The 24,777-nt window shown below is 41.3% G+C and overlaps 2 protein-coding genes across 15 annotated transcripts in view; both read left to right on the top strand.

Annotated features, from left to right (window-relative positions):
- The first annotated feature begins 394 nt into the window (after window positions 1-394).
- On the top strand, window positions 395-3,619 carry setmar (SET domain and mariner transposase fusion gene). Its single transcript, XM_041979652.1, has 2 exons — window positions 395-510; window positions 2,791-3,619. Exons 1-2 carry the CDS (start codon window positions 418-420, stop codon window positions 3,586-3,588), a joined length of 891 nt encoding a protein of 296 aa, XP_041835586.1. The 5' UTR covers window positions 395-417; the 3' UTR covers window positions 3,589-3,619.
- A 9,467-nt stretch (window positions 3,620-13,086) lies between these two features.
- The window catches only part of itpr1b (inositol 1,4,5-trisphosphate receptor, type 1b), a 131,209-nt gene continuing 119,518 nt past the window's right edge, over window positions 13,087-24,777 (top strand). For all 14 annotated transcript variants that reach the window (XR_006009699.1, XM_041979631.1, XM_041979620.1 and 11 more), the window contains exons 1-3: window positions 13,087-13,258; window positions 14,169-14,281; window positions 19,053-19,123. Coding sequence is in view for 13 of the 14 variants with exons in the window: in XM_041979631.1 (XP_041835565.1) it covers window positions 14,190-14,281; window positions 19,053-19,123 (163 nt within the window). In the remaining variant the exon portion in view is untranslated. The remainder of the gene's footprint in view (window positions 13,259-14,168; window positions 14,282-19,052; window positions 19,124-24,777) is intronic.

Below are 24,777 nucleotides of genomic sequence, written 5' to 3'. Positions count from 1 at the left end.
AATTTTAACCAATGACAAGCTGGAATGATGGTTATCGATGCCAAACTGTGTCACTGAGCAAGGAAACAGAGCTGATCTCTTCCTGGACCAGGTGTATAAATGAACACGTTCACATGTTGTAGAAAGCTCAGTAAGCAGCAGCACCAGAGCCAGAGACTGGACATCCTGGTCCAGAGGCTGGTTCTGTACTGGGAATAACTCTGGTTCTGGTTCTGTACTGGGAATAACTCTGGTTCTGGTTCTGTACTGGGAATAATTCTGGTTCTGGTTCTGTATTGGTTGTTTCATGCCACAAGAGAGCTCGGTGGTGTATTGAGCCCAAGCCGCCACTAGGGGGAGATAGTCGCTCATAAAACTACCGGAAGTTGCGTCTTCTGCTCGTGTTTGATGTTGAGCTGCTGCCGCTGTGTTCGCATCATGAATGTGTGTGACAGGGATGGTGATGATTTGAGCAACGGTTTAGAGGATGTTCCTGTTTTATGTGAGGAGCTGGTATTTCCTATATTTCAGGTAACGATATTTTAGCATGTATGAACACATACATACATACATGTATGTTATATTACACATACAACATGCATGCTAACCAAGGCGCTCAGTGGAGTGTGCAAGTTTGCGTTGCCTTTAATGTAAAAAGAGAGAGAGATTAAAGACGAAGTGTTAAAAACATACTTTCCCGTGTCGGTGCTATTCTAGATAAAACTGTTGAAAACCGTGACGCTGCTTGTGGAAAGAAGATGTGGGAACACGGAGCTCTGCAGCTCTGCAGCTCGATGCTCTGCAGCTCGATGCTCGATGCTCTTGGAGTCTCACATCCACAAACCAGTGATCCACTCTGACCTGCAGCTAAATCACCGGCTGTGTAATGATAAAATAGTTATATTAAAATATTTGAATGCAGTCGCTTCAGAAGGAAGGCAGTGAGTTTATGTGCTCTTCCTCTGGAATATTAGATTATCAGCTTGTCCTCCAAATTTCCGGGATCTAAGTCTGATCGATCAACTTTGGGATGAACTGAATTAAAAACATCATCTTTTCAAACAGAAATGTTATCTTTACACCCACAGTCCTGCAATAATACAAAACATGCTAAATAATATACAATATAATAACAATACATAATAATAAACAATAATAACACCTCACATTATGTAGGAGAGCCTAGCAACTCAGAGGAGGTTGTTTTTAGTTCTCCATCATGACGGAGGTACCCTAACAGCATCCATCCAGAACTAATAGTCACATTTAATATAAGAAGAGGGGGATAAATAACAATTTAATTAAATTAACTGGTATTTTCAAATTAATCATCCCAGAGAAACTGGTGGTTTCAGTGGTGTGACTGATCTGTGTATTCAGCAGTCACTTTAAAGATGTGAAAAATCTGATAGTAAAAGAAAGTCATGATATTATATGAATCATAGTTATCCCCAAGCTGTCCACAGTTTATCTGTGCCAGTTACTCACAGAAGCCTCAAGAAATGCTTTCTTTTACCGGGAGGTGTCATTACAGCATCCAGATTTTATACACCATCAGTCTGCAGTGCAAGAAATCAAAAATACTCTGGGACCCAAAGAGCTGGCCTACTTCACGCTGCTGTCTCCTCATCTTATTCAGAACTTTATCATTCAAATGGTTTATTTTTAAATATAATTACAGGGGCATTTCATTCATGATATAACAAATTGTGCTAAATGGCTGTTTGCATGCAATATTATGGAGGTTGAAGGGTTTTGAGGAGCCAGGTGCGAAGCATTCAGACATTTGTTTTGTAACAAACGTGAATTCATTGGAAATAAAGCCACAGCATCTGATTATTTTAGTTAGAAAATGCTGATTATTGGACTGATTTCCTCTGTTTTGGAGACGTCATCAATCGTATTCAGGCAAAGAAAAACAGCAAAACCATCCAACTTAGAAACCGCAGAAAAAAATCCCGATTTAATTTCTGTAATTATCACAGTTCTCTAACAAATCCCATTTCCAGAAAAGTTAAGAAGTTTTGTTAAGTGCAATGAAAACCTAAATCTGTAATTTGCTAATTTGTTTAAAATTTTACTTAACAACCCAAAAATCCAAAGAAATGTTTTTTTTTTCTCAAACGAATTAAATGCTGATGTCAGTGACACACTTAAAAATGAAAGTTAGGAACAGGCGTGGTAGCTTACCTTGTAATGGCACTTAAAATAAGTAATTTAGGAACTGATTGATCTAATTGTTGAAGTTTTGCAGAAGGATTTCTGAACATTCTTGGTGTTCCAAATTAATCCTGAGCTCACCTGTTAATATTTACCGGAGGGCTTGGAGGTCACACATGTATAAAACAAACATTAATCCTTGGCCTTTGCACATTAAGATTTTCCCCCGCCTCCTTTATCTTTCACATTATACATTGTAGAAACTAAAAACACCATTTATATTTGCTACCCTGCATTGAGCTTTTTATTTTCCTAGCTTGGCACTAAGTGCCTAAACATTTCCTTTAGTTTAAAAAAGATTAAGCTGTTGGTGGAGGATCCTTTTATACCCAGTCCTGACACCCTCACCTTTCACACATTAATCTGTGTGTTTATTTAAACAATCTTTCAGTCCTTCTTTGTGCCTCCCTTAACTTTTTTGGGGTGTGTCTTTGTTTGAATATCTTTTAAATACCCTAAATACACAGAAAATATTTTTTCTTTCAACGTATGTTTGTTACATGAGAGTCCAGATGACAGATTTAAGATTTTATTGTACTTTAGAAAATTTCCCAGCTCTGAAATGAAGTTTGTATTTTTGTCATTTCTCAGTATTGCCCAGATAACGTTCAGGGACCAGGATGTACCGTAGACCCCAGCGAGGTGGTCCTTCCTGGATGCACCTGCCTGTCCCATTCCTGCTGCACCGAGAACTGCTCCTGCCTCCGGACGTATGGCCGGGCGTACGGCGGCACCGGCGCGCTGCTGGACCTCAACAGGACACAACACGGTTACAGCTCACCTGTATTTGAGTGTAACGCCCTTTGCACCTGCAGTGACGCCTGCTCTAACCGGGTGGTGCAGAGGGGGCTGCAGCTCAGGCTAGAGGTCTTCAGCACCAGGGACAGGGGCTGGGGGGCTCGGACACTAGAGAAAATCCCACGTGGGACATTTGTGTGTGAGTATGCTGGGGAGGTGATCAGTTTTGAGGAGGCCAGGCGCAGACAGCTCGCCCAGAGATCCGAAGAAAATAATTACATTATAGCAGTGAGGGAGCATGCAGGGACGGGCTCCGTCACAGAGACGTTTGTGGACCCGGCCCAGGTGGGAAACGTAGGCCGCTTTCTCAACCATTCCTGCCTGCCCAACCTCTTCATGTTACCAGTGCGTGTGCATTCTGTCATTCCTCGGCTGGCGCTGTTTGCTGGACGGGACATCGAAGCTCAGGAGGAGCTGACGTTCGACTACTCAGGAGGATACACGAACCGAGGACCTGCAGAGAAGATGTCCACGCAGAGCGACGCCGCTGCACAGGCCAGTAGGACAGATGGAGTCCAGAGGAAAGCATGCCGCTGTGGGGCCAACAGCTGCACACACTTCCTTCCACTGGACTTATCTGTTCTCAGCTGAAATGACCACTGTTTTTATGTGAACTTTAAGATGTTCAAATAAAAGTTTGTTGTCATCTTTGTTTTAAACTGATGCATATTTGTTTGTGTTGGTCTATTTTTCAGCCATTTATTAGAATAATGGCCGTGAGAACACAGTCAGCTGGATGAGTCATAACTGCTCCCGTCTTCCCCCGTCTCCAAGATGCAATGAAAACAAAAATAATGTTTTATTTATCTGAGGGAGCGAACTTGTCACGATTCCTGTCCGTTATTTTACTTCTAGGATCTGTTTTGCCTTTTTTTCGAGGGGCAGTGGAGCCGTCACCTTTCCCCGGCCAGGCTGCAGACAGCAGCTAAAGCAAAGTGCAGAATATTTTCATATGTTCAGTTATACCTGGATGTCTCCATCATTTCAGCATTTCTTTGTTGTTGTCATGTGATGCAGCCCCTCCTTCTCGTGGTAGTCATACCTCAAGAGAGGTGGGACCAATTAAAAAGGGCCAGGGGGTATAGTTTATATAAAAACCAACTTTATTCCCATCAGGAGAGGAGGAGGAGGGAAGGTGTCCCACTTTAGCGTGACCGTTCTGAAATCAGGATCATCTCTTTTCAATCTGCCCCATTTCTAGTCTAGACCTCCTTTCATCTTATTAATATCCAACATCTGGGTTAATTAGGATTGAGACCATGTTTCATCTAGAAATGGGACCAGAGCTGCAGCCACACCGGGGCTGACAGACTAAATGGTTGTGGGGATAGCAGAGGGGTGGAGATGGAAACCTTCTGCCGATGGGAGACTGCTGTCACGTCCTTTGGTTTTGGTGTCAGTCAGTGCAGAGGCGGTTGTTGTATCGACCTACATTCCCTCCTGCCAGCTTTACCTGGAAGAAACAGCTTTTTCTTTCAGCTGGTGTGATCCACATTTAGAAGTTAAAAACTAAACTTAAAGGAATAGTTCAGTGGTGTTTTGCTCATTTCAAGCATCTTGTAATTACAATGACTAGGGGGGTGACAGTTGAGCAAAAAGCCTGGAAGGAGGGGAAAACAACTAGTCACAAGACAACATAACCCACCGTAAGAACATACTCAGTTAGATGAAATGCCAAATCAAAGTTAAGATTAGAAAAATGCAGCAATAAGATGACGTTAATGATCAGAATAATGTACATCCATGTAGCTGGATGCTGGTGTGAAGGAAAGTAGGACAGATGATGCAGAATTCGTACCGAAGGATAAATATAAATGAGAAGTTATGAGTCAATGTTTATTTCCTCCATTATCGGCTACATCAGTACAGATCAGGATGTTTTACATCTCCAAAAAGATTTTACAGTCCAGGTTTATATTTGTTATATATTTGATTAAACATGTGCCATCAGTATGAGGGAGAAAAAACGTCTTCAGAACCATGACTCATGGCATTTTTTGAGTCAGATGTCCATGGAATCTCCATGGCAACCAGCTGTGTGTACAGGAGGTGTTTTAGATGGCAGTGTTTGGTTCGGAGGTGCGTGAAGGCTGATCTCAGATCCTGGCCATTGACGAGCAGGCTGCCAATGAATGGCTCCTTTCCAGGATTGTCACCTAGCAACCAGCAGTTAATCACATGAGGTGAACTTCCCCACCAAACTCCCTCCCCAGCACATACACAAAGACAGAATAAAGAAGGGTGCTGTGCAGTGCAGGAGCATGCTCGGTTATGTTGTGACTGGATTTTAAGTCTTTGGCTCTTCCTCTACAACACTGAAGGAAAACAAATTTACTTATTATCAGATGATGCTGTAGTTGCGACTTGAATCTATTAAAACATGTTTTCATACGATTGTTAACTAATCTCCACCCTTCTTTTCCTTATCAAACTCTTGAGAGCAAGAAAATTGATCAAATAATTCAAATTGATGAATGAATTTCTTTCTAAGCCTATAACGGAGCACAAAGCAGAGACAGAAGAGTTTAGAAATGCTTGTGGTAAATGCCCTGTATGCCATACCAGCTTTATATCCACACCTACGTCAGCACAGCCAATAAAAATCCTCATCATTAAACCCCTACACCACCCAAAGACTCTTGGGGTTTGGTTGAATAGTTAACAAACACAACAAAGCATATAGTCTTTTCTGAGGCATGTCATGCAGGGGCGTATGCAGGAAATTTTTAATGGGATGGCCGATCAGTAGACATCACTGCAACATCCATCCGGATCAGTGTGTGACATACGGGGTCCTGGGTGTCTGGAAACCCTGAAGTGACCACTTTGAGTCTGTTCTGTCTCAACCCAAGAACTCGCTCCTTCTTTCAGATTCATGCAGGATAATTATTCCTCGTTTCAGTCCCAAGCAGGGTTAGAACCAAAGTAAAAGCGATGGGAAGCAGCATGTACCCTACACAGTTTCTACACATACACAGTTTATCTCTGGGAACATGTATGAAGAGTCATTTAACTCCTTAAAATCCTTCAATTTTCACCTAAAATAGTTTTTTATGTTTTATGTTGTGAAGCTGTTGAATGTTTTTAAAAGAATAAAGGATAAGATGCACCTTAATTTTACAGCCCTGCATTGCATTGATAGAGGCGTCAGACTATTTCTGGGTAGATGACCAGCGGAGGAATTACAACTGGCAGTTGATTTGTTCAGATCTGGGGCATCTCTCTGATGAGGGAGCAGATGTCCTTGCCTTGAAACCTGCAGCCAAATCAAGGGGAAAAAAAGCATGGCAGCGATCTACTGGGCCTCAGCTGGCATTTCAAAGTTCTGTTTGCAACCTTTCCTCCAGCTTTGTTGTGATGTTGACTGGTCTACGTTGTGATGTGTTTTAAAGGAATTTATACAAGATTACTCTTAAATTCTGCTCTTGTTTCTGTTATTTTCTATCCACTTATAAATCAGCCTGTGGCTTTTCTATCTGTCTTCTTCACCATCAAAGCAAAGCCTTTCCAAATAAGTGCTGCATAGAACAACCAGCTGCTCTTTAAAGTAGAGTTTCACAGTGACTCACTCTGCACCGAATCTCCCTTTCCTGTTCTTTCCTCTCCACGGTGTTTCTCATTCTGATGTCATGGCTGTATGGTGGTAGGCTGTGTTCTGCAGTTTCATTTCAGTGTAAATAGAGAATGAAATGATGAGTGTTTTTTCCTCTCAGATTGGCTCCTCCCATCACAGATGGCCCAGGACACCTGTGCAGGAAGTTGTGGAGCGCGAGAAATGGCCTCCCCCACAGCTGCTTTCAGGGCTGATTGCAATGACATAACATTCATATCTTAGGGTGCAGTACTGCAGATAAAATGGCTGATGATGAGCGTCTTCTTCGAAAGTTTTAGATGGTTACTGAGCACAACTTAAGACCAGCACACTGCTACCATGTTATTGCCAGCTTCATATGGTATAGAGGTATATCAATACACTGACTGACATTGATCTACACTGATCCATCCAATCTAATAGCGCTGATCCAAATTGAAAGTATTGATCAAAAATTGATAAAGTAAGCATTTGTAAGCAGTGGTGTCACTGGCTTCCTCTGAGATCTGAGTGGACCCCCAAGGGACCCCCTTAGGTGATTGACAGAAACATCTTTTCAGACCTGCATGGATCACCAGTATCACTACACCAGTATCACTACACTAGTATCACTACACCTGTATCAATACACCAATATGACTACACCTGTATCACTACACTAGTATCACTATATCAGTATCACTATACCAGTCTCACTACACTAGTATCACTACACCTGTATCACTACACTAGTATCACTATATCAGTATCACTATACCAGTATCACTACACTAGTATCACTACACCTGTATCACTACACTAGTATCACTATACCAGTATCACTATACCAGTATCACTACACTAGTATCACGACACCTGTATCACTACACTAGTATCACTATACCAGTATCACTACACTAGTATCACTACACTAGTATCACTACACCTGTATCACTACACTAGTATCACTATACCAGTATCACTATACCAGTATCACTACACTAGTATCACTACACTAGTATCACTATACCAGTATTACTACACTAGTATCACTACACCTGTATGACTACACTAGTATCACTATACCAGTATCACTATACCTGTGTCACTACACTAGTATCACTACACCTGTATCACTACACTAGTATCACTACACCTGTATCACTACACTAGTATCACTATACCAGTATTACTACACTAGTATCACTACACCTGTATCACTACACTAGTATCACTATACCAGTATCACTATACCTGTGTCACTACACTAGTATCACTACACTTGTATCACTACACTAGTATCACTACACCTGTATCACTACACTAGTATCACTATACCAGTATCACTATACCAGTATCACTACACTAGTATCACTACACTAGTATCACTATACCAGTATCACTATACCAGTATTACTACACTAGTATCACTACACCTGTATCACTACACTAGTATCACTACACTAGTATCACTATACCAGTATCACTATACCAGTATTACTACACTAGTATCACTAGACCTGTATCACTACACTAGTATCACTATACTAGTTTCACTATACCTGTGTCACGGACCATTCAGCAGTGGTCCTTCAATTCAAGTTGCAGCATTCAAGCCCGTCCCACCAGCTCAGGGACAGCTTCATACCACAGACCATAAGACTTCTAAATGCTGTCAGCAGCAACGCCACCTTTAAATAACAGCATCTTCTTATTGCTTATTTTATATTTTACTGTATAACTTATTTGTAATATTCTTGCTTTTTGTGTTCGACTATTTTTGTTGTGGTTTATATTCTTTTTAGCTTTGTTAGGAGAGCCTGGGATCTAAGAATTTCACTGCCAATGATTATTGATATAATTGTTGTGCAATGACAATAAATTCATTCATTCCTTCCTTCCTTCATTCATTCATTCATTCATTCGTTATCACTACACCAGTATCATTACACCAGTTTAAAGTAAATAATAAAGTATTTTCCTAATTATTCATTCTTTAAAAATACCACCACTACCACATTAGGATCTGGTCTACCACCACCAGACAGTAGACCAGAACTGATTCCCCTACTACCACATCAGGATCCACTGCACACTACATCCTACTTTAATGACTACACAGTCTAGTTTTGTTAAAAGAATAGATTTTTTTTATTTAAATGTGTGATAAAGATCAGAATTAACATAATGGTTTCATATTTAATTGCTTTATGATATGAAATGAGTGGAAGTGAAATTATTTCACAACAGTCACTGAATCAAGTCAAAATCATTTTGCTGCAGAATTTGTGATATTGGAACTATTTCCTGGTGTGATTTGAACAAGTAGTTCTGAGTATGTTTAATAACTACATGTGGTCTAAATTGAGATATGATTGCACGACATGGCAGACACAGGTAGACAGAGGGAAAGTGAGGCTGGGAGGTCTTCCATTCTGCTGATCCTGATGGATTACGGCAGCTAAAGCAGCTTACAGGAGACGTTACAGAGCGACTTAAGGCCACTGCCTCCTTGGGCAATGTTTCCCTTTAGGGGGATGAGCTCAAACAGGAAAGTATCTGGAGAGCAGTAGGGTTCAAAAATCTCTTTTCACGCCTGTCTGAGCAAATCAGACACCTGGCGTACAGTCCCCTCCTGGCATGTGCACACTGATTACACCAGAACCAATGGGACGAGGACATGTTGATGACAAGGACACCAGCTGAATGAATGTCCATTTGAACCTTTTTAGGAATGACCATAAAGTTTTGAGAGATATGCAGAGTAATAGTGTTCCATTGGATATAAATGCTGCTAAAGAAAAACTGAACTTATTTTTCAAAGTTAAAAGAGGTCTAATTGGAATGCCTCTGCAGCTGGTCTAATCAGACTATTTCCACTGGGGATGCGCAGGCCATTAAACCAGCATAATTGTCTTTTATTTTTAGTGTGGTAGATCTCTACCTCATGCTAGCATGTTGGTTATCTTGAAGGCTAGAAAATAGATGGGATCCCTGTTTTTCAGACACAACCAGCTCTACCTTGTGCTGGATGGTTCATTTGTTTGTTTCCTTATCCTGGTTCTGCTCAGTGATTAAATGAGGTCAGAAGGAGAAGAGACCCTTTGAACATGCTTCTCTTATGCAAAGTTTCTGTGGCGGGGCTGGTAGCAGTGTGGCGTGTAGTTGTGTGTGTGTGATCTGGGTAAATGAATGTAGCATGCATGGATGTGATGTCATTCACGGCACGCATACATCACAGAGCGAGACAGTGCTGTTCCTCTTAGCATTATGTCTCAAGATGCTGCTTTCAGCTTACAGTAAAATAGTGTTTGAGCATTTGCAGCACTGTGCAAACATTTGGAGCAACATGTGTGTAAACTTTGCTTCAAAAGAGACTTTTTTCTAATCTTTTGAAGTGATTTTTTTGGGGAGTTCTGGCTTTCTGATGTTCTTTCAAAGTTTTCCATTTGAACATGCTTTTTCACCCTTTTCACTCCAGTCCTGACCATTTTCATGAGAAGATATGGTTTTTGTCAAGCTATTGAACATTGATTTTTTTAATCATTTGAGTATAAAAAGGGCATCAAACCCACGGGGTGAACCAGTGTTGTGTCAACAATAACAAACAACTTACTATTAATACTATTAAAACTATTTTGATTGGATATTCAGGCATTTTGTTACTGATGGAGGGACGGATCCTCCCCAGAGCCCGGACCTCAGTGGGTCTGATGGAGGGACGGATCCTCCCCAGAGCCCGGACCTCAGTGGTTCTGATGGAGGGACGGATCCTCCCCAGAGCCCGGACCTCAGTGGTTCTGATGGAGGGACGGATCCTCCCCAGAGCCCGGACCTCAGTGGGTCTGATGGAGGGACGGATCCTCCCCAGAGCCCGGACCTCAGTGGTTCTGATGGAGGGACGGATCCTCCCCAGAGCCCGGACCTCAGTGGTTCTGATGGAGGGACGGATCCTCCCCAGAGCCCGGACCTTGACATTATTGAATGAGTGTGAGATCATCTGGATAGAGAACTGAACAGAAAACAGAAACATCCAACGAAGAGTTTTGGAAAGTCCTTCAAGGATCCTGGAGAAGTATTCTTGAGGACTAGTGAAAGAAATAACAGGAAAGCTTCTCATGTTTCATGATTCGATGCAGTCTGCAGGCTTTCTACGCAACACAGATTTTTGATTTGTCATCTTTTAAATGTTATTTGACTAAACTGGATTGGATTTGACTGCGTAATTAAACTTGATTTTGACTTGTTTACTTCAAGGTGTCCTGAGGTGACTTTTATTGTTAACATATATAAACTGAATCAAATTATGACTTCTGATCTAGAGAAATCAACAAAGTTAAAAGATGTTCTATCACTACATTTGGCTGAAATCACTAATAAGCCATTATCTATGGTTCTGACTCCCAGCGGCATAATGTCTTCAGTGGTTTGCTGTCCCAGATCTACAGCAGCACAGTCTTCCACCCCCTTTATTAACAAGAAAAAATCTGATCAGAACTCTGCAACTTCCTCTGTGATATGAAGTCAAGGTTGAGGAGACACTGCAACACACATTTTTTACATTTCTGTGAGGCTTTGTTTTGCAGACCTGGCCCACACAGAAGAATATCTGCACCTCAGATTAGAAAACTACCATCCATTGTGCCCACACAGAGCTGCGAAGGGAAGGCCTAAGTCTGCACATGAGAATACTCATACACATGATGAGTCTCACATTTTCTGCTCCTACACAGATGGCCATCCCACTGTGTGTGAAAAACTCTATTTGGGCAGATGTATTCATTTTGAGCAGTGTTTCCACTCCCCTCTACCTCCCACCAAGCTTGGGCTCTTGTTCATGGCCCCTCACAGTACATGGGAAATCAATCTGCGTTCACACCCATCCAGAAGTGATGCTTCTGTTCTGCTCAGGCTTCATGGGTGGAAACAGCCGCTCTGACGTTGCTCATCAGCTCTTTGTGTTAAAACAGGAAATGGAATAAAACACTAGAGAATAATGACAATTTTATGTCCAGAAAGCTGCAAATTAAACACGTACTGACATGCAATTGTCAAACATACCAGCCATTGTGTCTAGTTTTATATTTATAATCCCTTTGTTTCTGTGTGGAAACCTATCATCTGTACACTGTATCCATGACAACTGTGCTGTTAGTGATCTGTAGTCAACTTCACTTAATGTCAAATTTAACCAAAGCCTTTAAATAAGGAGGTTAGCCTCTGAAATGCTGCGATTTCATGACTTTGACATCATACATCACGTCTGGACCCACCGGCGATGTTTCAAGGAGACAAATGAAAGTGTCTGGCAGCACTTTCATATTTAATGTTTTCCACTGGACCCCTCATATGATGCCAACAACAGGGATACAGAGCATTAAAAATGAGTCTTTGCTTTTGGCCTTGGAGTACTGTGCAACATAGCAATATGCAGACATTTACATCTCAAAGCCCTTTCTGTGCATGGTGAAGAGCACATGTGGAATGCAGAGAAAAAGAAGTGCTTCTTGTTATGCTAATGGACACTTGTGTTTTCCCATTTACTCTCCTCTTACTATCGCTCTCCATCCTGCAGCTAAGTAACCAAATTAAGAGCTAAGCAGTGGGTTTGGTTAAAGCCACTGGGTCCATTTTTTGATGAAAACACTTTTTTTTGCCCATGTGCCACTCTGTCGCTCATTCATATTGCAATTAAGGATAATTCTAGATGACCATGCTTTTACACATTATTTTTCAATTCATATGGATTGGTGTTTGTGCAGTTGGTATCTTATAAACCTTCTAAATGTTTCAGTAAATATGAGCCTCCCATCCTCATCCAGTAACTAAATATGCCATGCGGTCTATGGGGGAGCAGTCTATAAGGGTCAGCTGTAAATAAACCAGACCACTCAGAGATTGTGAGATTAAGGTTTCAGATTTTGTTCTTTCTGGATGTGTATGGTGCATAGACCATACAACTGAGCAATAACATAAATACTGTTAATAAAAGATACATTTACCAGCCCAGAAATCTGACTTTCAGTGGACAAATCAGTGTTTCTGACTGCTGCTGACACAGACCGTCTCACATTTTCACACTTTGTTAAGCACAGCATGAGCTCCCTTCTTTAAAATGCAGAATGCACACCTGTTTTTGACATTACATGCATGAAATAATGCCCACATGTGATACCAGACATGGACAACTTGCACCTGATTTCATACCTATGATGTTCTGATGAGATGAAACTAATCGTGGAACCCGACCCGTCGGGCGATTATAGATAAATGTTTTAATATTAAAAAGCATATTTAAATAATTTGTTCTTAATGATTGTAAAACAAATTGTTCCACTGAGAATGGCATCAAGTAATTCTTATAGTTTAACAAGGTCACCTACTTCTGCTTCAAGGCCAAAGCAAATGTTCTCTTTATGGCTCGATGTAACAAACGACTACATTACCCAGAAATCTCAGCAGCCCTATAAACCGCGAGGAGATGGGCGTTCCCGTGGTGACATGTGGAGGAGGTAAGGAGAGGATTGTTGCTGTCAGAGAGAAGGCTGCTCATGCTTCTGTTACCTGGACTTTCATCGCCATGGACTTAACCGAGGACAGCTCTGTGGGAATGATCCTGCGCTGACCCACTTCCTCGCGCGGTTCTGGCTCTCGTCGCCTTTTTTGACTCCTTCTCTCGTTTGCTGCCAGGTAAAGTCTTTGTTTGTTTGTAGTTTTCCAGCTAGCGCGTTGTTCATTTTGTTCACCGAGATGCGAGCATCCCTGTCAAGGAAGTAGCCCACGCGCTCGTTTGTTTCTGCTGCTGGCTGCAGCTCGCGCGCTGAGTGACTGGAGGGGGCGCACGAACCGAAGCAGGTGTGTCTGAGAGTTTTACAGCTCAGAAAACGGCTAAAATGTGTGACAGGTTTAAATTGCGTCTCCCCTCACCCCCCACAGAAAGAAACCCAAAGTTTACACGCGTGGAAGTGAAGAGGGGTTTTTGTCTGGCAGCCAAACTCATGGATTCATGTAAATGTTTCTTTTCTGAATTTTACTAACAACACATGTAACATGTAGTGAGTTTAGATAAATATCCGTGTTAATGGTGACAAAGTTGACTTTGAATGTCTGAAACAAGCACCTGGAACCTGTGCTGCTGTCAGCCTGCGGACAAGCTGGAGCTCGAGCTGCTTTTACCAGCTGATACACCTTCTCACGTGCATCTCATTTCATTTCTAATATTTCCAAGTATTTTACAGAAGTGTTCAACTTAAATGAGTTGTACAGTTTTGCACGTCATAAACTGATTTAACTTCCCTTTAATGTTTTCTTTTAAATGTGACATTTAAATGAAAGTGGTCAGAACATTAATGAAGATGCAATAGTTGGCTTGGTAAAAAGGGATTATCGGCTTTCTAAGGGTAACTTGGTGCTAATTGTTGCTGATGATTGTTACAGTAGGCGGTGCTCTGAGAATGGACTAAAAACCACTCAGGTTGTCGCCTGTTTACAGCCAAACATCTCGACTCCCTTCTATAATGCGTTTCAGAAATTCACTGTTTTCTTTTGATTTAATTGATTTGTTATTTAACTGTTTCATTTTCTGTTTCATGGTTTGTAGGAGCAGTCATCCTGAAACATCATGTCCGACAAAATGTCTAGTTTCCTCCATATAGGGGACATTTGTTCCCTGTATGCAGAGGGCTCCACCAGTGGATTTATCAGCACTTTGGGGTAAGTATTATGTTTTCAAACAACTTTTCATGAATCTTTCACCACCCCATTATCCATTTTCTTCCCCAAGGCTCCTGTAGAAACACCTGAAAAGGAGCAGCAGAGACGTGTAATGTTTTACACAGAGTCCGTTTGCAGAATAAGTATTGAATTGGATGTAGATTGATGACAGTTCGGTCAACATGAACATTATCCCATGCAACATTCCCTTCTCTAGAATAAAGACTCAGCTGATTCGTGTCTGGGCTGAACCGTGAAGTCTCAAGTATTTATGCTCAAGTTATTTCCCATTAAATGGAAGAATAGACTGGAGTTTTTTAGCTTGTTTTTTGTTGTTTTAAGAACTTTTTTGTTTTTGTATCATCTGATACGTTTAGTAAAAATAGTGTTAAAAACATTCGAACAGGAGCTCTTACAGGAATACCTGATCCTGTTTAGCTATTTAAGACGTCTAAATGTTTACCTTAGAAAAATATTTTAGGTCTAATGTGTGGTTTTCTAGCAGATGTTTGTGTCTTCTCATTAGATGCATGGTCAGTTTGGATAACAATGTCTGCATAGTGGTCCTATGTGGGAGACACTGGATCCTCTGACTACATGTTGAGAACAGTTCATTCTCCTCCTCCTCACTTGTAGACATTGAGTTAAAAGTGCATCTCATTCTGGGTAAATGGAAAACATCTTGACAAATAACTGAAAGCCACAGAAATAGCAAAGGATTAAAAGAAGAAAGCAAAGGGGGGGTCACTGCTGTGAATGTCTCTTGTCTTGTGTATCTGGCTCGTTGGGTTCAGTATGCTGCATTTAGCCGGTACGTTGCCCATGGTTGGTTTCTATTTTTTGCCCTCCAGAGTTTATTTTTCTTGTCTTGTGGTGTAAAATAAGCTCAGCATCCATGTTATTATGTCCTCCCTCTCCTTCTTAAGTGCTACAATCTTCCTCCTCTTGCTGTGTCACTGTATGGTTTGTCATTCATCAGCTGTACTGATCCCTCCTCCATGGCCAGGTTTCAGAAGCTAACCCCTCTTTGCGTCACCCACCATGACAACAATGTGTCCCATTATGTGTTCTTATGCCTAGTAATCACCCTGCACACCCACCACTGCTCTGAGTGCTCCCTGGTAAGGAGAGGAGCTTAGAGGACGCACCTATAAATAGCATCATTGTGTTAGTGTAGGTGATGCTGATGCTGTCAGCATATTGAATGTGACCCCCAAGAGACAGCTGCATCTACCTGGACCGCTGATGCCGTCACAGTGCTGTGTCAGAAACGCAAAAGCAAGTTTCATCTTGACCTTGGGTAACACCTGTTCCTGCTGGATCCATCCGTGTGTTCAAAGGCTGCAGCTCACTCTTCACTACATGTGGTTTCTTTGAACATCATGGCCACGCTCCTGCTGTGCACTGTATGCATGTGCTATAAAAAGATGCAGCTGACTGCAGCAGCTTGTTCACACAGGGGCAAAATATGTTGCCCACCTCTAAGCTAGCGCATCCTATGGAGGTGTTTAATTTGTGCTGATCTGTTGTCTCATGGTAGCGGTAGACAACAGCCACCCTTCAGAAAGAAAGAGGCACATGTCATTAAATGACTCTAAGCCAGGGATTCTTAACCTTTTTTACGCTGGGGCCCTACTTTTCCAGTTCAAACTGACATGACATGTCAAATATATGACATGATAAAAAGCACCACTGGAACATCACATGTATATAAAACTGCACATACAACAAGATGCCCAATATGCTGATAATTCGTGGTTAAAATCAGAGCACTTTAAGGCTTAGAAAACACAAAAGCTACTAAATATTAGATTTTACTACAAAAATAAATAAAAGAAGGGGCTTGGCGGGAAGTTTATGGAAAAAGATGGAAATTTGATCAATAAAATGATGCAGTTATAAAATACATTAATAACTAGAAGCACTCAGCGCAGAATGCCAAGCCATTTACATTTTTGCCAATGATTGTGGGCATTAGTTTTTAGAAGCTCTAAAGTTAAAATTATTCCTATCTCCCCATGGACAGGTGCAAACCTTCGGCACAACCCGGCGGTCACATGACCATGAACAGCTTGCCGGTGAACCCAAACCCTGCATCATACCAGCGTCCGCGATGAAGTGTGCAACTTGTTTTCATAGTTTTCAATTTCCAACGTGGTGGTCAGATAGAAAATGATCCATCATGTCGACCCCTCAGTGTTGAGGCTAGACCAGTATATGAGGGGAAGCCTCATATAAGCACATGTCCTGATGTCTGTCCACCATCACGTTGGGAAGGAGCTGCTAACAAGAAACACAGAGAACTTCACAAAAACCACCAACAGAATAGCCAGTGATCACGTTTTTCTGGGCCTTTGCGTCTTTTCATTATTTGGAAGAACATCTTGTTGTCTGTGGAACAACTATATTTATGGCAACCATCCACAATGCAACTTTTCAGAAAATTTTACAGAAATCTAAGAAAATTCTATGAGGATCAACGCTGAAAATCCAACGTTATGTTAGCAACCATTTGTTTTTGCCAGAAAATGACCCGGATGTGATAAAGTTAAGCGATATTCCTGGATGTTTGCATTCGTAAAGAATCCTTTAAAAAATCCTGGATCCAGGCTGTGATCCGATTTATTTTTTGTTACTTCCTAACTTTCGCTACAGGCTAGCGGCTAGCTGAGTGTTTATTTGAGTTTGCTGAACAATGTCAAAGTGGTGGGAATCTGCATTGCAGCTGAGCTTTTTTAGGATATCAGTAATATCTCTTGCGTCTTCCATTAAAAAGTTTCCACAGATACAAAACTGAAAGGCCTCTGGGTGGCGCTTCAGGACCAAGAATGGGTTGCAGCCTCATGGTTAAAATCGTTGCTTTAAAGGGCACAAGAAGCAAAATCGCTTGGTCTGAAAACCTTTTCTTGAGTGTTTAGGATCTCAGACGTGAATATAGTTTGCATTGATGCTTGAAGAACAATGATTCTTTAACCAGGAATAAAGTTGTGTAAATGGAGTTTTTAATAAAAGATAAATTAACCAAGCATTGCTGCAGCCAGATGTTGCTTTGGCATATTGGACAATTGTGTGTGCATTAGGAGAGGAGAAAGCTCTTTATATGTATGTATTTACGCTCTGTTTTTAGAATTTTTCTAACTTTCCAGTGGTAATATAGTGTTGTGGATCGGAAACAGACTTGAGATTTAATTAAATAAAATTATTTTTTAATTGCATGTAATATTTTCTGCTTCCCTCTTCTCCTGGTCCCTCTGGAAAAACCAGTTTGTTAGCAGGTTTATTGCCCAGTGTAACACCATAGATGACAGTTTTGCAGCTTAAACTGAGACATGATGAAATTCTCCCTAGGAGTGAGTGTGCATGGGTTTGTCTCTCTGGGTTTGTCCTGTGATGGACTGGCAAGGTGTCCTGGGTGTACCTGTCCTGGTGTACCTGTCCTGGTGTACACTGCCTCTCTCCTGCTATTTGCTGGGATGGGCTCCAGCTTCCCTGCGGCCCTGAATTAGACTAAGTGCTACAGTAAATGGATGGATGGTTCCAAGGCATCTTTAATATGGAGTGATGTGTATTTTCTAGATTATGGTTCCATTTACAGTAAAATGGGCCTAAAGCTGGATGGATGCGGCTTTCTTGTGGTTGACAAACCATTACTCTGTGGATGAGCATTATGTCAGTTCTCAGTTGCACTGTCCATTTGTAATGTCGGGTTTTAAAGAGTTCGGAAGGAAACTGGTTTAATACCCAAAATCTACCGACTGGTGGGGTCGTGGTGACTTATGGTGATTCATTCATTTTCTATACTCCTTAGTTAAGTCAGTTTTTAAATGCAGTGAAGTTCTGCGAAACAGAAGAGGAAATTGTGATACTTGAAGTTTTATATTCAATGTTTACATTTCTTAACCTTTCGGCTTAAAATTAATCCAATATTCTTTGTAGGTTTTATTAATGTCACCACTGAGATCTGAACTTTAAGAAGATTTAGAGCGACTCCACTTAGTAAAACTGTCTTTATCCATTTCATCAGGACATTTCACAAGGTTTGTGGCTTCACAGCTGAGTCTAGCTGTCACCTGAGTGTAGCCCACCTCAACTTCGCCTCGTCTTATTAAGATGTTGAACCCTCTCACCGGTCATGTTTAGGGCTAACCTCCCCAACCCTAGAAAGAGGAGTGAGACTAAGCCACACTTTCTCTGCAGCTTTTCTGTCCTCTCTGCAGCTGCCTCCTCTCCTCCTGCCTCTCACCGACTGAGAGTGAATGTGAGGAATAATACACCTAACAAGGCTCAGTTAGAGCAGAATCCAGGTCGGACGTGTTTTTAAAGAGAGGAAATGTTTGGTTGAACCAGGGTCGGCGTGGCTCAGTGGGTAGAGCGGTCGTCTTGTAGCCTGAGTGGATTTGTAAAACGCTGCAGGTTTAAAACCTGGATCAGGCCCGAGCTACATGTAAACTAATCAAATTATTTGCGATTGGTTAATTGCAACATCTTAAATTTCAGTTTAAAAACAAAATTAAAAATTGTTTAGCCCTGTCCTGAACTGAGCTCCTCATAAAGGATGGTATGAAACTGGTGCATTCTGGGAGGCGCTCTTTCATCGAGGCCTTTGCCGTTCTCTTGCATTTTTAATGAAAGCAATCCTGCTGCACTTCTTCTAGAAAACGGTAATATATCATTGTTAGAAAATGAAAGCTTTTACAAGCTGCATTGAAGTCCATGTAAGTTATGCATGTTTTGGGAAAGTGGCTCGTTCTGATCACGGTTCTGTCCTCAGGCTTGTGGATGACCGCTGTGTGGTACAACCAGAGGCAGGCGACCTCAACAACCCACCCAAGAAATTCAGAGGTAAGGTCTTCCTGTCATTTCTTTGATTATGTGATGCCATAAAGTGTGTCTGCTGCCTTCCAGTTGTGTGTCTTTGCAGCTGTTTGCCTTTGCTATGGGTAAATGCAAATGTTGTTTCGTCATGCTGTTAGATTTTTACCAGACTGCCATTCAGAAGCAGCAGAGTAAGCGGCCTTGCTATTCTTCTAACTAGAGTTGGGTTGATATAAGGGATCATAATTCATAAAATCCTCTTGCAGGGACTTCCCGTGACATCTTAACATCCCGAGACAGGCTCGGACGTCCATGAACGTCCACTCAGATTAGTTTTCAGCCATGTGTCCTAAAAAATAATTTCTTTCTTTGTTTTAGTGGAGACTTTAGCTATTCCATATATTGGGTGCCTTTCCAACATATTTGTTGTGGATTGAATCCAAAGAAATGTATTTTTTAGGGCTTGACCATGATCTTCATATATGTCCCTCTGTATCAGGCCGACCGCTGCCCTTCACATTTAGAGGTATTCATCTTCAACACATCCGATCAAATGAATGGCTCATTAACAGGCTTGCAAAGAACTTGACGAGCAGTTCAATTAATCTGCATCAGGTGTGCAGGAGTTGGAAAGAACTACAACATGCAGGGCAGTGGTCCCTGAGGACCAGTACTGAGAAACACGGCTCCATATAAATTCCACGTTGAGCACGTTTGACGTCTAAAACATGGAGCAATAACCTCTGGACTGTGTGTGCTTGTTTCCCGCTGCAGCTTTGTTGTTCTGTACTGAACTTTGCCAGAGCTGGGGTTGCCAGATCTTGTGACTGAACCAAGCAACCTGATCTGTGAAAAGAAGCCTAAAACTAGCGACAACCCCAGTTTTGCTCATTCTAAACAGAGCTGGGAATTCTGGAGCCTGCAGCATTGAAGAGCACCAGTGTGTGCTTTGTCTTTCTATCATTATTACTGCCGATGTTTAGTCATCTTACAGTGCATATAAACATATTTTAGTTGCCTATAAATGGGTCGGCGGGCGGGAGTGACTGACACAAGCGGAGGTAGCCGGGCAGTAACGCTCAGAATTTTAGCGGGAATGGGTGGGACTAACCCTAATGTCCACGCATTGTTTAAGAACAAAAAGAAAAGATAAATGTTAATTTTGGCTTTATTGAAGGAACGGGACTCAAAAGCATAAAACCAGCATGGTCTCAGCACAGGGTGGGGCAGGGGGGTCCATGGCTTTTTAGTATTTGCAAGAAGGGGGTCCCCAAGGTAAATAGGTTGGGAACTGCTGTAGGTGGTAGCGGAGATTACCGTGTCTCCTGGTGGCTGCAGCACACTAAATTATCCATATGGGGGGGCGGCATGGCTCATCAAGGTAGAGCGGTCGTCCTGTAACCCGAGGGTTGCCGGTTCGATCCTCGGCCAAGTCGAGTTCATGTCGAGGTGTCCTTGGGCAAGACACCGAACCCCTAATTGCTCCTGATGGGTCGTGGTTGAGCGGCTTTCATGGCAGCTTCCGCCAACAGTGTGTGAATGTGTGTGTGAACGGGTGAATGTGATGTATGATGTAAAGCGCTTTGGGTAAAGTTCCAGGTACAGAAAAGCGCTGTATAAATACGAACCATTTACTGTATGTTGTGCAGCTCTGCTATCGTCCTGAGAGATGTTGTAATGAGTCTGTATTATATGTATGGTTTTGGCTGTAAAATGAGATTTATAGACTGGAACCTGGACACAGATCTGAGGTGGGTGGTTGTGATTAGGGGTGTGCCATCTTACCTCACAATTCAGTTACGATTCAGGGTGCTTCAATTTGACTATTAAACGCTTATCAGGATTTTCAGCGCATCTTCTTTTCCCCAGTTTGGCAGTTACCTTGTCAGAATACTTTGGTTTTGGCACAATAGTAGCACAGAAAACTGCAAATGATCCATCGATTCGACACCATTGACTGCGTCGGCATACATTCGACTGCAGTGCATGTCTTGTATGACTAAACTTGAGGAGAAATGGACTTAAAAACTTGGATAAAGTGTTTAAAACTGTACTTAGAATACAGTTTTTTCTGTTAATCTTTTTGCAAGTGAGGTCATAATGTCATTTAAACACTTCTTGTAGCATCAACTTATTAGCATCCAACATCTCTCAAACTTTGATAAAGCTATTAAATATCATTGTCACCTGTCTATCAAAGAGGCCCATAGTGGTCTAAACCACAAGACAAGGCTAAGCTATGCTATTCTGGCGTAGGTCAAACCGCCTACAGCGACGGCTTCTTGTCCTCCTTCAGCCTGGGCTGGGGACACATGAGGTGCTGCTGAATGTTTGTAGTATTACTTTCTATTTTATTTTGGCTTTAAACAGCTTACATATGCAGTAAGTATTGTCCAGGTCTGGTCTGTTCACATGTCCATAAAAAACCCAAAATGTTTCCAACCGCTAACCTTCAAACCGATGAGTAAATCTCACTGAAAGGAAAGCTGTCGGCTTCTGGTATCGGTACCTTTTGTGTTCCTGCCACACTTTGCAGCTGCGTTCCTGTCATTTAATTATTATTAAAAAAATAATGGATTTTGTACATTTATGAATTGGAATTGAATCGGCACATGTTGCATCGATTAAGATTGATTAAAAAGTGAATCGGCCCTCCCCTAGTTGTGATATTAAAGTCTTTATCCATTGTCTTAATGTCAGAGTGATCTTTTCAGTGCAACTGTAAGTGTAATTTTATTTGTTTGTTTAGGTTTGGAAAGGCTCTTTGCCTTATGTGTTTTAGCTGAGTTGCCAGATAAATGTTTCAGCTCTTTGTGTCCAGTGTTAGGAAAAGTCTTCCCAACACCAAGCACTGCAAAGCTAAACCTTTCAACACAAGAAAGAACACCGCATTAATTCATGTATACAATTTTACTTGCAAGGAGTGTATGCAGCATACAGGTATGATACACACACTGAGTTGTTGCACACATTACAAGGCATTATAAAGCGAGGTTCATGAAGTCCTTCCCATGAACATCAAACACTTCAGAATTACACAATTTCAGGTTTACAGGTTTCAGCAGTTTCTACTAAGATAAGATGTGGGGAGTCATGTAGTGGTCTTCTTTTCTTCTTATCCACAGCTCGACCTTGGTTCCCAGCATAGACCAGCACACACATGCAAAAATACTGTTGAGTACATTTCTGTCTCTCAATGATTAAAATACAAAGACTGGTAAAGAGTAAATACAAAGTTAATCCTGAAACTTGATGAATAAATGATTGTCTCGAAGTATAATAATGAATCATTTATCAATCACGACATAATGTAATAAAAATAATGATAATCCATATAATTTTTCTCACACCAGCGTCACTGATTCTGGCTAGTGTTCAGTATTTACTTTATTTCTGGTTGCAGCACTTCTGAAGTACATTGCTTACTGGTTTGGAGATCCTGTTTGTTCATTGGACGTATGGTTAGTCCACACATAAATTATTCCTACAATGACCACTATGAAACCAAAACACACCAGTGCTTTACCAGTGAAGATACTAACAACATTGATTTTAGTAATTATAGACTGAGGTGTTTGTTATTAGGATAACAACTACACAAGCATTGTGTGAGGATCTGGTTGTCTCTGACCTGCCATTCGTCATCTCAACCATCAAACCACATAAATGTTAAAAAACAAAACATCAATATCAGTTCCTCTTTAGTGGCTTGGTGGGATTTCCTAAAAATAACCAAATCCTCACTTTTTCCATGTAAGCTTCACCCCTCTGGAACAACCCTGACATCCTGCAAAACAAAAAGCTGATTAACTTCACTCAATGGAAAAATAAAGGAATAAAACAGTTAGAACATATAATAGAAAATGGAAACTTCTTATCATTTAATATTCTCACTTCACAATATGGAATCAGCAGCAATTTCTTTTAGAATATCACCAGCTTAAATCTATTATATGTAAAAAATATACCATTAATTAATTAAACTTACAGCTACCTATTAGGGTGGCAGAATTCTTGAATCTCAATGCCTCAAAGCTATTATCAAAAACATATAGACTATTATCTAAACTAGAAGACTCAATCTGTCTTCCAACTTCAAAATGGGAGGGCGACTTATCCAGTAACTTTAATAAAGATAAATGGTCACAAATATGTTTAAACACCTTTAAAATGACTAAAAATTCAAATATACAACTAATACGATTCAAAACTCTGCATAGAACTCATTATACAGGACAAAGGATGTTCAGGATGGGTCTGTCATAATCAAACATCTGCACACACTGCAATGAAAACACACCAGACAACTACCTCCATGCCTTGTGGTCCTGCACACCTGTCCGCAGGTTCTGGCTTCAGGTATGTGTGGACATGTCAACATGGTTTAAATGTAATATTCCTACAATCCCCGCACTATGTCTACTAGGTGACTTTGGTGACATTAACATGGTAATTAACTCTGCACACATGATACGCACTGTCTTAGCATCGCAAAGAAAACTATCCTTGTGAACTGGAAAAAAAAAATGGTTGTTGTTGCTGTCTTGTTTGTTTATTTTTTTTTTTACAAACTCCTGATGATTGTCTGCTTAGTTTACCTGTAAAAGCTGTAGGAAATTTCTGTTGTGTTTCTGTGCAGGTGTAGCAGCTGGTTGTCTGGTGTTAGGTTGGATTGAAGCTTGTTGCTTCTATCTACTGGATCTTTGTCTCCTCTTCCTTTTTTCTACTTTCCTTTTTACTTTTCACATTACCCTCCTTATTACCCTCCAGTCAGGTCCAGCAAGATTACAAAAATTCCATAATTCAACATGAATAAATAAGATTATATATACCCACAAAACATTCATACACTTTCATATAGTTTACCTTTTTATATGTACACAATGCAACAAAGCATTAAGGCATTAAGTGTGCATGTTGGAGAACTTTGTACATCTTTGCATCATTTCTCTGGACATTACTTTAAAAAATGTATTATGTATTAAAATTTCTTACACATCTTCATCAGCTTTTGTTGTACATGATTTTGTCATTTTAAAGATGCAGTATATAACAAAATCCATCCATCTATCCATCCATCCATGCTGTCCATGAAAATTATGAACAGAATCGTGACAAAGGGCAGCCTTGGCGGAGTCTAACTCACACTGGAAACGAAATCTGATTTACTGCCAGCAATGCGGACCAAGCTCTGGCACCTGTCGTACAGGGACCAGATAGCTCGCACAAGGGAGTGCGGCACTCCATAATCCCAGAGTACCCCTAGGAGCCCCAAGGGAACACGGTCAAATGCCTTCTCCAAGTCCACTAAGCATATATAGACTTGTTGAGCAAACTCCCATCCCCCTCCAAGACCCTGAAGAGGGTGTAGAGCTGGTTCACTGTTCCACGACTGGGATGAAAACCACACTGCTCTTCCTCAAAGTGAGGTTCGAGTATCTGACAGACTTTCCTCTCCAGGACCCCAGAATAGACCTAACCAGGGAGACTGAGGAGTGTGATTCCCCCTGTAGTTGAAGCACACTCACCACCCCAGTGTGCCAGTCCAGGGGAACTGTACCCTATGTCCACACAATGCTGCAGAGCTGTGTCAGTCAAGACAGCCCTACAGCACACCCTCCCCCTAAGAAAATCTGGGCGGCTCTCATTCAACCTCCGGTCTCCGGAGATTTCCACCACAA

This window comes from Melanotaenia boesemani, chromosome 3 (genome assembly GCF_017639745.1).
Source record: "Melanotaenia boesemani isolate fMelBoe1 chromosome 3, fMelBoe1.pri, whole genome shotgun sequence".
Classification (NCBI taxonomy): domain Eukaryota; kingdom Metazoa; phylum Chordata; class Actinopteri; order Atheriniformes; family Melanotaeniidae; genus Melanotaenia; species Melanotaenia boesemani.
The sequence above is the reverse complement of the archived record's forward strand: the minus strand, read 5'-3'. Positions and strand labels throughout refer to the sequence as shown.

What these genes read in the sequence shown, in the direction of transcription:
- setmar (XM_041979652.1), top strand. Translation starts at nt 418, where the DNA reads ATGAATGTGTGTGACAGGGATGGTGATGATTTGAGCAACGGTTTAGAG. An exon ending in TGGTATTTCCTATATTTCAG is followed by an intron (nt 511 to 2,790) that starts GTAACGATATTT and finishes GTCATTTCTCAG; the next exon opens with TATTGCCCAGATAACGTTCA.